This window comes from Montipora foliosa, chromosome 5 (assembly GCF_036669935.1).
Source record: "Montipora foliosa isolate CH-2021 chromosome 5, ASM3666993v2, whole genome shotgun sequence".
In the NCBI taxonomy this organism is placed as follows: Eukaryota; Metazoa; Cnidaria; class Anthozoa; order Scleractinia; family Acroporidae; genus Montipora; species Montipora foliosa.
In genome coordinates, this window is record NC_090873.1 from 35,815,474 (window position 1) to 35,830,473 (window position 15,000).

General features: G+C 39.1%; 1 protein-coding gene and 1 long non-coding RNA gene across 2 annotated transcripts in view; one reads left to right on the top strand and one right to left on the bottom strand.

Annotated features, from left to right (window-relative positions):
- The window catches only part of LOC138004069 (fibroblast growth factor receptor 4-like), a 21,346-nt gene extending 9,192 nt beyond the window's left edge, over positions 1–12,154 (bottom strand). The window contains exons 1-6 of the mRNA XM_068850464.1: positions 12,071–12,154; positions 11,888–11,975; positions 8,783–9,073; positions 8,069–8,446; positions 5,275–5,565; positions 4,546–4,926 (exon numbers count right to left, since the gene is read on the bottom strand). Coding sequence (XP_068706565.1) covers positions 4,546–4,926; positions 5,275–5,565; positions 8,069–8,446; positions 8,783–9,073; positions 11,888–11,957 — 1,411 coding nt within the window. The 5' untranslated portion in view covers positions 11,958–11,975; positions 12,071–12,154. The remainder of the gene's footprint in view (positions 1–4,545; positions 4,927–5,274; positions 5,566–8,068; positions 8,447–8,782; positions 9,074–11,887; positions 11,976–12,070) is intronic.
- Positions 1,386–4,613, top strand: LOC138004079 (uncharacterized). The gene is made up of 3 exons (XR_011123727.1): positions 1,386–1,640; positions 3,552–3,653; positions 4,487–4,613. It is a non-coding gene; the product is annotated as an uncharacterized lncRNA (long non-coding RNA).
- Positions 12,155–15,000: the final 2,846 nt, after the last annotated feature.

Here is a 15,000-nt window from a genome sequence, read left to right on the forward strand (position 1 = left end):
TTTGTCATTTCTACAGCTGTATGTATAGCGATTGTAAGGCTCTTTTAAAACAAAGTTCTCTTTTCTGGAAAGGAACTAACTTTCGCCTTGTCTATTCTGGGGATGGGGGTGAGGGACAGGGCCGAGGTGAAAAGGTAGAGGGGTGAGGTAGGGGTAGGAATGAGGTGGGGGGGGGGGGGGGATTAGGTCTAGGTTAGGCAGACTCAATCACCCCTCAACCCTTTCCCTACCCCTACCCCACATCCCCGGAATAGTCATGCCCACTAATTTTTTTACTTTGGGCGAAATTGACCCAAAACATTTTATGTTAGTGCTAAGAGTATCAAAAGAAAAAAATATGCAACAAATTTTGGTTTTAGCTATGACGTCGTCTTGCAGGCTACCTTTGTACGTGATCATAACAGGAAGTTCACGACAATGAGTTGGTCTGGAGAATCAATGACCGTCTTGAAGTTTCATGTCTTCGCGTAAAGGTTAGGTTACAGCGCGTAATTCGATGTTATTCAAAATCTACTCAAAAATACAGTCTTGCAAAGGAGCAACTATCGCGCAAATTATAATCAATAAAACTAATTAATGAAAATATTCATTGAAGTATAAGATTGGATAATAAAAAGAATTCTGGGTACGACTGAAGATAATGAAAGAATATTTACATCAATAACCAAGTAGGCCTTTTTTGAATTGATCAGCGGACACAATGTTAACGCATTGTGAACGTTACAGTTTCGCTTAGCGATGGGCATGAAAAGGCTTCGTTCGAAAACTTGCAAAACACTGACGAATTTCCACTCAATTGTGACTCCAAAATTCCATCCTCTTGTGGACTTGATGCATGATTCCCTTCGTATGATCTAGATCAAATTCCTTTATTTGTGTGCGTTTATAAAGAAAATAGTAAATAATTAAAACGCTGATAATTGTTTGTGCCAAGCATCCCTGCTTGTGAATAAGACTGGTATTCCAGTTTTCAGTCTCGTTTGATGAAGCCTGAACTCTCACAATCGTTCTCTGACAAAAGTCAAATGCCGTCAAACAAGGGGATATTCTCTTGCATGTGTCAAAGTATTAGGAATCAAGTTTACAACAACGCCTTAGATCACATAGCAATTTCCGGCATTTGTTCTTCGAAACACACCAGAGATATTTTGGAAACAAAATTGACGCTGTCAACGCTTATAACTTCCGGTGTTCAACTTACCCCTCCCCCTACCATTTTTATTTTGAACCGTTGAGCAAACGTTCGCAAAGCAAAATCAATGCTTGCATGGATATCAGGACTATCGAAAGTTGAGAAAATCTCTAACAACAAAATTACAAATACCATCTTTTTGCTGTTCTTACTTTACACAACATTTCCGCTCTCTGCAACCTTATTCTCTTACCTGTTATTGCGCGTTGAAAGTTCTGGTTCACCTCAAATGGTGAGGCCAAACCGATGCAAAAAGCCAAAAAAACGAACGATTTCATCATAGAAATTCTCCAAAAATAAGTTGTTGTTTCAAAAGTCGAAGATGAACTGTTCCTACAGCACGCCCCAGCCTTCTGAAGTCTTCTCGGAGTGAAGAGATCACTTGAAAAGAAGATAATGTTTCTCATGTGACCTTTTCAAGTTCTTCGGTTGCATCTTTGAGAGCGAGGTAAATATTGTTGTTTCAGGCGCTGCTTGTGTCAATCCAAATAGTTTTATTATTTCAATATATTTTTTTGTGTGTATAATTTTGAGTGTGCGTCTTCTAAATTAGGGCCGATATGTTGTCAACCTTTGTCCAACGTCTTTAGGCAATAATCTTTTAGAACTTGCATGTTAGAACTTGGCCCTCCCAATGGCAGCCAAACTAGTTTCGAGCAAGATTAACTAGTATCTTAGATCCTAGGTTTTATTTCCATCCACACTGGTGCTACCCACTGGTAGGCACTGACTTCCTCGAGACTTCAAATTAATTGACCTTTGGTTCTGCTTTATTTGTTGCGACGAGCGCCATTAAATCGTGGTATCATTCACGTAAACGTAGTTGCAATACGACTTTAAATTATCTAATCGCCTCAATGATTAGGGAGCTTTAAGCACGAGCGTTTTTGAGACGCGGACGGCAACCGGAAGAGAAGATTTTGCGCGTCAGGACAGTTGTGTTTCCCAGACTTTTATACTAATCATATCTAATGGAGAAAAGATACTTAGCTCACTTCTGATTGCCGTCCGTGTCTCAAAAATGCGCGTGCTTTAAGCTCCCTAATTGAGCCTTGTCACGCGTCGCAAACGAGTTACAACATTTCTTTACGTTTACGAGGCCATGAAGGCTCGCACACGAAGGAGCTTTTTCTCGTCTCGCGCAGTGTCTCCCTAGAGGGCGCATGGCTGTCATTTAGCATCCTGCCCCAGGATTTTGACTCAAAAACTTATTTTTTGAATCTAATTTTAACTGATTCACCGACCTTTCCTCGACGGAAAGTATTTAAGAGTAGGCATGCATTGCGTACGCGTGGGTAGTGCAGCAGAGGCAGTGGTAAAGGCTGGTCTTATCTGGTGATAATGGACCATATTCGTATTCTCAGGAGGAGGCTAATGAGGAGAAATCTTCTCGAATGCAAATACTTTTTAATATATTCCCCCGCATTAGCCTCCATTGCAAGCTTAAGTTTCAGTCCAATACTGAGAATAGGGATATGGTCCATTGACATAGTGCTTTATTGTTTAACTGTCAACTGTCCTGCGTTTTTTTCCAGGAGATTCAAGTTGTCTTTGAGTGTTATGTAGCCCTAATAGTACACGATATTGTTTTGTAAAAGATTATAGAAGAATGGCAGATGTCTTTTTGTCTCATTAGAACGGTTTTCAAATGAGTGTCGTAAAACCAAAACCAAAGTAATTACTTTGGCCAATCAAAAAGGACGGAAACAATCCAGTAAACCAATCAAAACTCGAAGTAATTACACGTAGCCGACACAAAGCGCGAGAAGATGTGCACCCGCAAGCCACGATTGGTTTTGGTTTCACTTCTGATTGGTTGAAAAAGTGGCGCGAGAAATTTCAGCCAATCACTGAGTGAAGTAATGCAAAACCAAAGCAATTCGCTAATTATCTTCGACACTCAACTGAAAACCGCTCTATAAAGCTGTTATTACAGAGTTGTATTGCTGTGTAGTTTCACCATGATTAGGCGAGGACGAGTTTGTAGATGCGATACAGCACTGACAGGAATATTGTAAACTGATCATTGATTTTTTGTAATACAAGGCATTTAAAAGCAAATTTTAAAGTCGAAAGAAAAGTTTCTGAAAATCACGAGAAAAATGTGTCGGATATACGACCATGGATTGCAAACATGTAGAAAGTCCCTTTCTGCGGAATGTTTAATCATTCTAGATTCCGCCACCTCTAGATTCCAACTTAAAGGTAGGAGGCTCTGCTCATTAAGTGGGAGAAACCTAATCTTAACAAACAACTAAAACATGTAAATGTATCCCCCTTCATATAGCGCAGGTCAGATCACTCTGTGAATGTTTAATTTATCTTTGCTTTCTTTGTCTTCCCTGTTGTGATTAATTAGCAACATTGGAATCGCTGTAACTTTCAACTTTACTAAATTGCCAATAGCAATCTCGGATAATTGAAGAGCGTTCGACAGTCGATTTGCGAGCAAAGAAGAAAGGTAGGGTAAGAAACGGTGTTATAGGACCGAAATCTCCGGATACGAGCATGTACTTTCTGAGATGGTTTAAATAAACGCCTAGTACTATCACTTATGTGACAGGATTGAAATACGTGTCCCATTGGCCAGACTCTGACTCATAAGTAAGCGCGATCTGTTTGTTTTAAAGTTGTGGTCGAAATAACTACACTGTACGCATCGTTTCTGAGGAAACAATACAACGTACGATTTCAGCGGCCGCCTATGATTGCCGCCTTACATTGCGTGGTACTAACAACCCTCGAAACTAAGGATCATGACATCTCTGACAAAGTGATGGCAAGACACCAAGATTTTGTTAGAATATTTTTTTCGCTTTCAATATTTGTAAAGTTCGACAACTTGAGAAATGTGCGAATTCAACTCAAAGATCACAATCGCCCAACCCTTGAGGTTGACCGTTGTTTTTGCGAAGTCAAAAATTACAAACCGATGACATAGTGCGTAGTGTTATGAAATAGTGCGCTTATATCATGAGTGCTCTTCCCACAACAACAGCAACAACAACAAAAAGAAACAGCAAGTGAAGGTAGTTCCTGCACAATTTCGTTTGTGTGGAACCAGTGCTTTCAAAGGCAGTTCCTTCAGATATTGTTTCAACTCACGTATTACGATCGGGGACTGCCCCTACGGTACAACCATTGATATCTGATTTAAATCAAGACTCACGGAAACCCGCGTGTGTTTGTCTCCCTCGTTGACTCTTACCCTAAATACATTTCAGCTTATTAAAGCGAGTTATGACGTTGTAAAATCTCACACTTGCCTAAAGCCTGCAACATTTTTTTTCTTAGGAACTGCTTGAAAAAGCATACTGAAACGTCCAAGCATGCCATAAAGATTTTTGGCTTACCTGACGGGCTTGACGGTTCCTCATGTTTCATGAGCAAAGCGCTGCTGTAAGCAAATCCAATGTAGTTACTCACATAGCAGGTGTAGAGTCCAAAGTCGTCATCGCCTACATTGTTGATATTTAACTGTACACCATAACTTTCACCAACTTGGATAAACTTATAATAGTGTGGATCAATAAGCTTGTATAGTCCATTGCCTTTCAAAGTCTCATTATTCATTTTTGGCTGAGATGTGATGGATTTGTCCCATTTCAACCATCTGAAATCTGGAAGCGTGCCACTGACCAGAACAATGCACTCCATTGTTGCATTATCCCCAACCTTGGCAGTCGAGTTTCTTGGCAGGCCGTTTTGTAAAATGGGCTTTGATCGTGGCTTGGCTATCGGGATAGATAGGAGAAGAAGAGTTAGGCAAGTCAGCAAAATGGCCTTGGCTCATTTAGGGTAGCATCCTACGAGAAACGGTTTTTTTTTTTCAAAGTCAACTGAAGTCAACCTTTATTGATCGACGGTTAATCCTTTAGGAAATTACATTTCAATAATTAAGATAATTAATGGGAACTTGTAAGTGATCGATAAATCATTATGCGACATCCGGGTGTTCGGATTCAGATCAACGCTTTTTGAGCACGTAGTCATAAGCTTTTCGTTACAATTTCGTTTATTTTCAATTGTATGCTGAAATAAAAAAAAATAATAAAAAACTGAATAGGGTTACATGTACTTACCAACCACAATAAGCACATAAGTGTAGTTTACTTGGCCATATGGATTGGTAACTATGCAAGTATACTCCCCAGCATCGTCAAGATCTAGGATTTTTAGTTTCAAGTACCACAGTGAGGAGTTAAGATATGGATCCTTTCGTCTTGATAGTAGCCTCTGACCGTCTTTAAACCATTTGTAATGTAGAGGCGGTGCTCCAACAGCTTTACACTTCAACCTCACACTTTGTGAGGCTGGCCAAGCTCTGTGGCCTTTCCCAAACAATTTTTGGTTAATGAAGGATGGTGGTTCACCTTAAATGGGAACAACGCCATTGTCAGAACAACGCCGAAAAGGCAAATGTTACTAGCATATTTAGTTGATGCTGTATTGCCGTGGAATTTAAATTAAAAAAAGGGAACTGAGAGAAAACAACAACAAAAGCAAAACAATGAGCCCGCCTTTGTTTTACTGAAACTTTCATGGCTTAAATACAGATTACTTCATAGAAAATGCTCGCGTACGACTTTTTATTCACGAGTTGAGTAGTATCAGAGTACGAACAGTGAACGTAGTAAACGAGTCAGTTTTCTGATACGAAACAACGAGGGAATAAAAATCTTACAAAGCATTTTCCATGCTGTAATCATGCGGTGTGTTTATTTTGTAGGTACTGAGATTTTTTTTCGTGTAGTGTTTGATAGGCAAATGTATTTCGCACAAATGGAGTGGAGCAATGAATAAAGCAATAAAAAGTGGTCTAAAAGCGCTCAATCGACAGCTTATTTAATCAAATTTACAACACTTACTGTGTATCATGATAAAGTATTCCCAAGTAGTCCAAATTAAAGAGTGTTGTTTAGCCAGAGTGTGTTGTGTGTGTGTAAAAGTTCCCCAGGACTACACATACCGAGCAAACCCTTCTCGTACAACATTTTCAAAGCTACCGCGGCTATTTCCTTGCTTCTTTAGTTTTGGTTTGTACCTGAAGAACGTTTTTGGTTTTCTCAAATGCCAAGTCGTTTGTTATGCTTGTGGAATAGCCCTTTTTCTTCAGGAGGGTGTCGTAACACGTTTGCCACTAAACTTAGAAGGGAAGTCGGCTCGTATATTTTACTGCGGACAGAGGCGATAAATTAGCTGATGTATCAATGGCGGATCCAGGGGGAGGGTCGGGGGGTCCGGACCCCCCCTTCCCTAACCGAATTTTTTTTTTTACTACTTGTTTGAGTCTAAAATTCTCGCATCTGCAGGATCGCCTATTATTACTCAACTGGTTGCCTTGTTTTTTGATGGAGAGCCATTCTATTTCTATTTTGCCACTAATCTGAAAAAAGTTTCTGTAGTGTTTTTCTGAGTCAAGGTTGGGACCCCCCCCCCCCCCCAATCAAAAATTCCTGAATCCGCCCCTGTGTATTCATTCAGTTCAATCGCTGGAAAGTAACTTCCATTTTCCTATTTTCGACCTTCGTTTTAAAAAGTCTTTCAAGAAATCTTACACGTCGCTCAGTTTTTTTTTTTTTGAGGAGCACTTTTGTTTTCTTTTCCTAAAATAACCCATGATCATATTTCCACTCGAACCGAATTGAGCAGGAAATACCTTCACTTCACTGTATTTTCGTTGTTGTGGGTAGTTCACGAGATAAGTGCACTATTGAACTGCACTACGCACTATGTCACCGGTAGCAAATAGGCCCGTAGGGTGGCATAAATCACGAAAACCCATCTGTCAAAAAAATACATCCATCAAACCAATACGGTAGTTTGTCTGGACAGAGTAGAATGCTTTCCGCTTGAAAAAAAAAAGTTAAATCTTCACACTGTTTTCTGTAGGGTCTCAAACTAGAAAATAAATTAAGTGTCGAGAATACAAAAATTTCCGTCAGCAAAAAATAAAATAAAATAAAAATAAAAAAAAATTGGGACTAGAAAACAAATTAAACATACATCATTGTGCCACGAATATAAAAAGTTGCCATCTACAAAAAAAATATTTTAGGAGATTTTTCCTACGTCTAATTTTCCTTTTGTTCTAGTTGGCTGCACAAGTAAACGGCTACGTCGATTTCAGTGCCCGCCTATGATTAGCGATCCTGGCGTGGGACTAACAACCCGCGAAACAAAGGATTATGATTGACATCTCTGACAAAACTGACAAGACGCCAGGTTTTTGTTTTTGTTATTTTTTTTTTCTTTTTTTCAAGATTTATGAAGTTACACAAATGCCCAGTGTTTTTGCAAAGTTAAAAATTCACGCTCCTAGACGAGGTTATTTATCATATTCCATAAAAGCTTTCTTCTTTATCATGGTCGCACCTCATACTGTGTTCTTCATGCAGCTCATTTGCATGTTAAAATTCAAGCACGCTGTCTACTGGACTTCTTTATTTTCGTGATTTATGCATATTTGCAACCAATGACATAGTGCGTAGTGCAGTTCAATAGTGCACTTATCTAATGCACTACCCACAACAACGAAAATACAGTGAAGTGAAGGTATTTCCGGCTCAATTCGGTTCGTGTGGAACTAGCCATTGTCAAAGGCAGTTCTTTCAGATATTGTTTCAACTCACGTATTATGATCATGGCCTGCCTCTAAGGTACAAGCATCGATGTTTGGTTTAAATCAAGACTCACGGAAACCGGCGTGTGTTTGTCTACCTCTTTGAATCTTATCCTAAATACGTTTCGGCTTAAAGTGTGTTATGACGTCTTAAAGCCTCACATTTGCCTAAAGCCTGGAACATTTTTTTCTTAGGAGATGCTCGAAAAAGCATACAGAAACGTTCAAGCATGCCATAAAGATCTTTGGCTTACCTGACGGGCTTGACGGTTCCTCATATTTCATGAGCAAAGCGCTGCTGTAAGCAAATCCAATGTGGTTACTCACATAGCAGGTGTAGAGTCCAAAGTCGTCATCGTCTACATTGTTGATATTTAACTGTACACCATGTCTTTCACCAACTTGGATAATCCTATAATAGTGTGGATCAATAAGCTTGTATAGTCCATTGCCTTTCAAAGTCTCATTCATTTTTTGCTGAGATGTGATGGATTTGTCCCATTTCAACCATCTGAAATCTGGAAGCGTGCCACTGACCAGAACAATGCACTCCATTGTTGCATTATCCCCAACCTTGGCAGTCGCGTTTCTTGGCAGGCCGTTTTGCAAAATGGGCTTTGATCGTGGCTTGGCTATCGGGATAGATAGGAGAAGAAGAGTTAGGCAAGTCAGCAAATGGCCTTGCCTCATTTAGGGTAGCATCCTACGAGAAACGGTTTTCTTTTTCAAAGTCAAAGTCAACCTTTATTGATCGACGGTTAATCCTTCAGGAAATTACATTTCAATAATTAAAATAATCTGAATGGGAACTTGCAAGTGATCGATAAATCATTATGCGACATCCGCGGGATGTTCGGATTCAGATCAACGCTTTTTGAGCACGTAGTCATAAGCTTTTCGTTACAATTTCGTTTATTTTCAATTGCATGCTGAAAAAAAAAACACTGAATAGGGTTACACGTACTTACCAACCACATTAAGCACATAAGTGTAGTTTATACGGCCATATGGATTGGTAACTATGCAAGTATACTCCCCAGCATCGTCAAGAACTAGGTTTTTTAGTTTCAAGTACCACAATGAGGAGTTAAGATATGGATCCTTTCGTCTTGATAGTAGCCTCTGACCGTCTTTAAACCATTTGTAATGTAGAGGCGGTGCTCCAACAGCTTTACACTTCAACCTCACACTGTGTGAGGCTGGCCAGGCTCTGTAACCTTTCTCTAACATTTTTTTGTTAATGAAGGATGGTGGTGCACCTTAAATGGGAACAAAGCCATTGTCAGCACAACGCCGAAAAGGCAAAAGCTTACTACCATATTTAGTTTCAACGAATAAAATGATATATGAAATGAATCATGTAGTGAACTGCGGATGTGAAATCAAATGAAGCTATGTTCCTCGCAGTCATGAACGCAATTGCCAAAATTGTGTTCATAACTGCGAGGATCTTAGCTTCACTTGATATTTAGTTTTTTCACAATTTTTACATCGATATATTACGTTATACAGTTCTACGACGTTTGATCTGCTTAAATGGTCGTCTTCGAAAAGGAAAACCGCTCCTGTAAGACCATACAAAGGAGGTTGTTCTGGAATGCAATCTATCTTATTTTTTGTTGAATTCATAACCAGTTACACAACCTCTTCAAGCCAGGCAGCTTGGTTTGAGGGTGCAACTGCCTATATTTTATGTCCAGAGATAAATGCTCTGAAAATCAATAGACTGGAACGATATGTTATCGTGGAGTACTTTCTTATCAATAAAATTACTGTCCACCTACTCTTTTCTTGCAACCGAATTGTTGGCACTTGAGTTGTTGGTAGAGAAGGTGAACTGATACCGAAGACTGTACAGTCAGATGATAATTAGTGTCTACGGCTACATTGGCCACCTAGAACGTCAGTCTGAAATAGCGTGATTGTATTTCTTTAATTAAAAGAAAGAGCAAAGGACGTTTATTTTTTGTGACAATTTTCAGGTCAGCGATATCCACGCTGGGTCAGATGAGCAATTATATTTACAGCTAAGCACTTAGGTTAAAATTGTATTTGCCGAATAGGTTATGGTGGCTCAAACCAGGTTCAAAACTCTTAAGAGACCTTGTTATTAGAAGGATTGACACTACAACACTTTATCAGGTAACAGCAATGTTATGGTACCATATGAAACACCAATGATTGCTGAACAAGAATCAGGCATTTTTGTGACTTAACCAGTTACTATGGTAACATGAAAGTCTTGCAAAAACACCTTATATTTTGACTTAAGTTGCTCATATCTGAAAAATGAAGTCGGTGACCCCAATTGTTTATTGTACAAAAGTAATCAGCAGGCTAAGATGAAACTGTCTGCAGAATTATAATAATTCTGTGAAGCGGATTCAGAGCTATCTTAAATTTCCAATTATTTAAGCCTGCTCTGAATCCGCGCCACATAATTCTTTTTAAGCTTTGCAGAAAATTTCATTCTGGCATGTTGGTCGCATTTCAGAATGAGCAGCTAAAGCTAAAATATGGGGTGTTTTTGCAGGGCTTTTCTGTTGCAACGGGAACGTTTTACGTCACAAAAATGACCGAATCTTTTTCAGTAATAATTGGTGTTTGATATGGTACCACAACATTGTTGTTAAGTGATAAAGTGTTGTAGTATCAATCCTTCTGTGTAAGAGGGTTTCTTTCAAGTGTTGAAACTGGTTTGAGCCACCTTAAAATGAAGAAGGTCAACAAATTTCACACTGCTCGTATATCAGCTACTATTCTTTTAACTTAAGGTCATAGCTGAACATTGGCATCATAGGCAACGATTTTCATCTAGAGCCATACTAAGCTTACTGCCTATTGGTCATTTCTCTCCCTTTCGCTGAACAGGGAGCTTGAGCACGCGACGTTTTCCAGACGTGGACAGCAACCGGAAGTGAGCAATCTGGGCGAGAGACACTACTGGCCCGGCATGCGAAATGTTCCCATCCGGTTTCCGTCCGCGTCTCAAAAAGGTCGCTTTGTTAAGGTCCCTATTTAATAACGTGATAAACCTAAACCTTGCTTCCCATGTACGAAAGGGACAATGAGGGGACAATTTGGTAAGTCACGGAACGAATCAGTTCATATCCACTTTGGTAACTCGGAATTAACTGGCGCTGTCGTTTTCTGAGCCACGATGGCGCCGCATTTTGTCAGTAAATCATGAAAAGGCAGCCAAAAATTTCCACATGAGGGTCAAAGGTAGCGTTTGCTGAATATTAATTATTATTAAAAAAAAAGATAATTATAAAATAAGGAGATCAAGGTGGTGTGAGATATCATGTCATAAAATAATTAACTCCGCTTTTTTCAGTGTGACCCATTTTTCCCCAAGTAGTTTACCTCGGGGGAATTTTATCTTCTGGAGCTTGGATATGTCACGAGAACGAGTTTTCTCTTGACAGCTACCCCAAAGCAATTCATTTCTCCAGGTAATTAACTAATAAAAGCTCGTCGGCGAACGCAACGCAAAGCGCGAAGACGATGGCACGATACAGAACAACGTTATTTTTGTTTTTGTTTAGAATTTGAAATTTCATTTCTGTCATTTCGAATCGTTTTTAGAACCGAGCAACCCAGCGTAGTGTTTTCACCTTGATAAAATTAAATGAAACCCGAGATGAATTCACCTCGGACAATTTTGCCCTAGGTTAATCTGTTTTACCATGGCAAGAGTCTGCAGTGTGACCACGGCTAATAAGAAATGGTAAACAGCACCCAGGGCTGATTTCAGTACACATCTTACCCTGTCTGTTTCGACAAAGCTAAAAAGTTGAACAAATACTTGAGGTTATTTGTCAACTGACGAGAATCCCTTTCTTTTCCCTACCAGTGACAATTTTCAAGCGCATAATCAAAATGGATGAAGCCATTGATCTTGGCACATCACTGACAATTGATTTTTGAGGCGTGACGAAAATCTCGTGCGGAGCTATGCGGTCCCATCCCCTTTTGCTTTGTGGCAATTTAGACAAAGATCAATCCTTACTTACTCGGAATGCGTGCGCTCAAGAATTCGATTGGTCAACATTGCAAAACAATCCACTTACCGGGTTGATCAGAGTGTGCATTGATTATAAAGGAAACCACCAAGGTCCACCAATACTGCCTTGCCTGCATCCTCACTTCAACTAAGACCTAGGATTTTGTAGGACAATTTAGTTGATATCGACTGAAGTATTTTACTATTTGGAACTACGTTGACAGTATAAGATGTGAACTATTGTGCCAACCGATTCGATAGGTCTGAGTCTCCGTAGCCTTGAAACGAACCAGGGAAACCTCAGCAACTCACCAACCAGAGTTGTTGCGGTGTCAAGTTGCCTAGTTCTTTTTTGTTCGTTTACATCCTATCGGTTGGCACAATACTGGCGCAGTGCCAAGTAGCAAATGCTTCAGTTGATGTCAAAGTGACAGGTTGTGGGCAAGTCGTGTTGGAGGGATTTCTGAAGTATTATGCCTATGGGAGATATGGAGTTTAACAGAGTAAAACAACGACAAAGAAATGGTCTGGAAGGGAATTTTGTTTGGCTCAGTGATTGACTCGTCTCGGTATTGGTTAAATTTTATGTGAAACTGTTTCAAAGGTTTCAAGTGGCAATTAGCCCCGCCTCTGTCAATCACAAGTTTCCGTTTGAATGTCATTAGTACAATACACATTATTCACAAGTTTCCGTTTGAATGTGATTATAAATACACATTATATACTTATCGTTTGCCATCGCAGAAACTGGAATTGGTGCAAAAGCGTCCCAGTGCTATACCTGCTATAAGTGATGATGAAAATGCTAGTAACGAAATAAATGAGAACTCTGCAAAGCTAGCGAAGGAGCATTACATTTAAAGGCCTTTAGAATACTTTTATGTTCTTTGCCACGTATTGCGTTTCTGATCGTCTGTTTCCCTTGATCGTCTTTAGATGAAAGACTGTTTGTTACAGGTAAACAATCCTTCCTCAATTTCGCTGAGTACAGCCACTTGAACACAACCGGTCTGTTCAAAAGACGGCAAACTTGCTGAAATGAATTTTGGGAATATTGAACAAGCACTGTGTCGGAGACATTTCATTTTTGAGTTGTAAAGCCATTTCCTGTATCAAACAGATCAAATTATGCTAACTGATGTCAAGTGAAGATATGAACGCAATTTAGCAATTGCGTGGGGAAGCCTTTAATTGCTTGTTCAATATATTTTGACCCCTTGTTTTAGTGCGCAAAGATCGATTCAAGTCATTAGCATGTTAAACTCTGTAGGCTGGGAGACTACGAGAAAAAAATACTTCGCAAAGACAAAAATAGTTTTACTATATATTATATGTGGATATCAGTGTGATAAAGCCGTGACTAAAAAATGATACCCGTGAAGTGATATGATATCATTTCACTCCAGTGAAATGATATCATATCACTTCACGGTTTGAATTGTCCAATCAAATAGACTGTAATAATTTGGTTGGACAAATCGGGTTGCACGTTATATTTTAGCTGACGCCTGGCGTCAAATTTGGCGGGAAGAATTGGCGGGAAGAATTTGGCGGGAAGTATTCACAGTCATACACTATTATTAATTGCAACTTTCTTGTACTTCAACTTGGTGGCTTGATTTTTTTTCAAGCATGTAATATGTGATAAAGAAATTATTTCATGTTAAGAGCCAGATATCGCATTTATTCACTCGTTTCTAATACCATATAGCTCACTCGCTCGAAGACTCGCTCGTTCGCGATATGGTATTAAAAACTCGTGAATAAAAACAATATCAGGCTTTTAACATGTAATAATCTATATGTATCAAATGAATTCTTGTTAGAAATACAAGAAGCAACACCCTTTTTTCTGTCTAGTTTTTATGTGCTCATTGCTATTATTTTTCAGCGATTCCTCCTTTTGTCACCATATTACCATACCTCTTTATGATCGATCACATGCCAGCATTTATCGAGTTAAGTCTACTTTGTTCACGCTGTGAGATACCCACTTAATCTTGTTACGTTACGTTATGCAAGCTGTGTGTTTTAAAGCTGTCTTTATCCGTTCAGTGAATGGTGCCGCCTTGCGTGTTTCTCCACTTTCTCAGATCCCATGATACACCTTGTTTACCTCCGAAAATTTGCATAGGAATTGTTTTCAATTTCACTTGGGACATCTTCATGCCCCAAGAGAAATCGAAAACAATGATTACGCAAAATCGGCGGGTAATCACTCTCTCAAACCCAGGGTACTTACCGGTTTGTCATGCCGACATCGACACTGTTTTTACTGATAGGGACAATTTTTCGGATAAGCAGTGACTGCGGGGGAAGAGACAAGACCACAAAATTAAATAGCCGAATAGATAAAGTAAGATAAGATAAGATAAGATAAGATAACTTTATTTATACACGGTGTTTCCATCAGTTGATTTAGTTCATTATCTATAGTAGTATATCTATATACCTAACTACAATAAAATTTAATAACAACAATTCAAATGAAAGAAATAAATAAAAAATTCTGCTTTTCATGGAGGCCTTGTCTAAAATTTACTTAAAATTAAGATATTACTGGCGACTTAGCTTACATTTGAAATCAGTCAGTGAAGACGCTTGTCTTAGGTCTACAGGTAAGCTGTTCCACAACTGAGCTCCACTGTACAAAAAACTTCTCTTGAGATAATCAGTTCGGGGTTGTGGAAGAACTAATTTATTTTCGGTATTCCTTAAACGATAAGCACTTACGTTGTCACGATATACAAATCTTGATCTCAGATAATCAGATGTCAAACCATGTAATGTTTTATACATTACAACCAACATTTGACTTGATTTGTGTTAATTGTTAATTTCAATTTACAGTGCCTCCAATTAGTGCTTCAGCGCTAGAACGATTAAACACTTAAATAAAGTTCCTTTCCTTTCTTTACATTATGATAGACTTCTGTTCCAATCTTTGATAGTAGAGTCTTCGCCACCCTAGTGCCCGGAACAAATCATCCAAATTACTATCATAGCTGGCAGACATTAGGATGCGAGCTGCCCGATTTTGAAGCCTTTGCAGTTTTTCAGAAAGGCCTTTGTTACAGTTTCCCCACACTACACTGCAATAACCAAAATGTGGTTTAATAAGGCTATTACTAGTCATAGTTGACACTACAGCTGTCCTCGCGATGCAAAGTGCTGCATTAT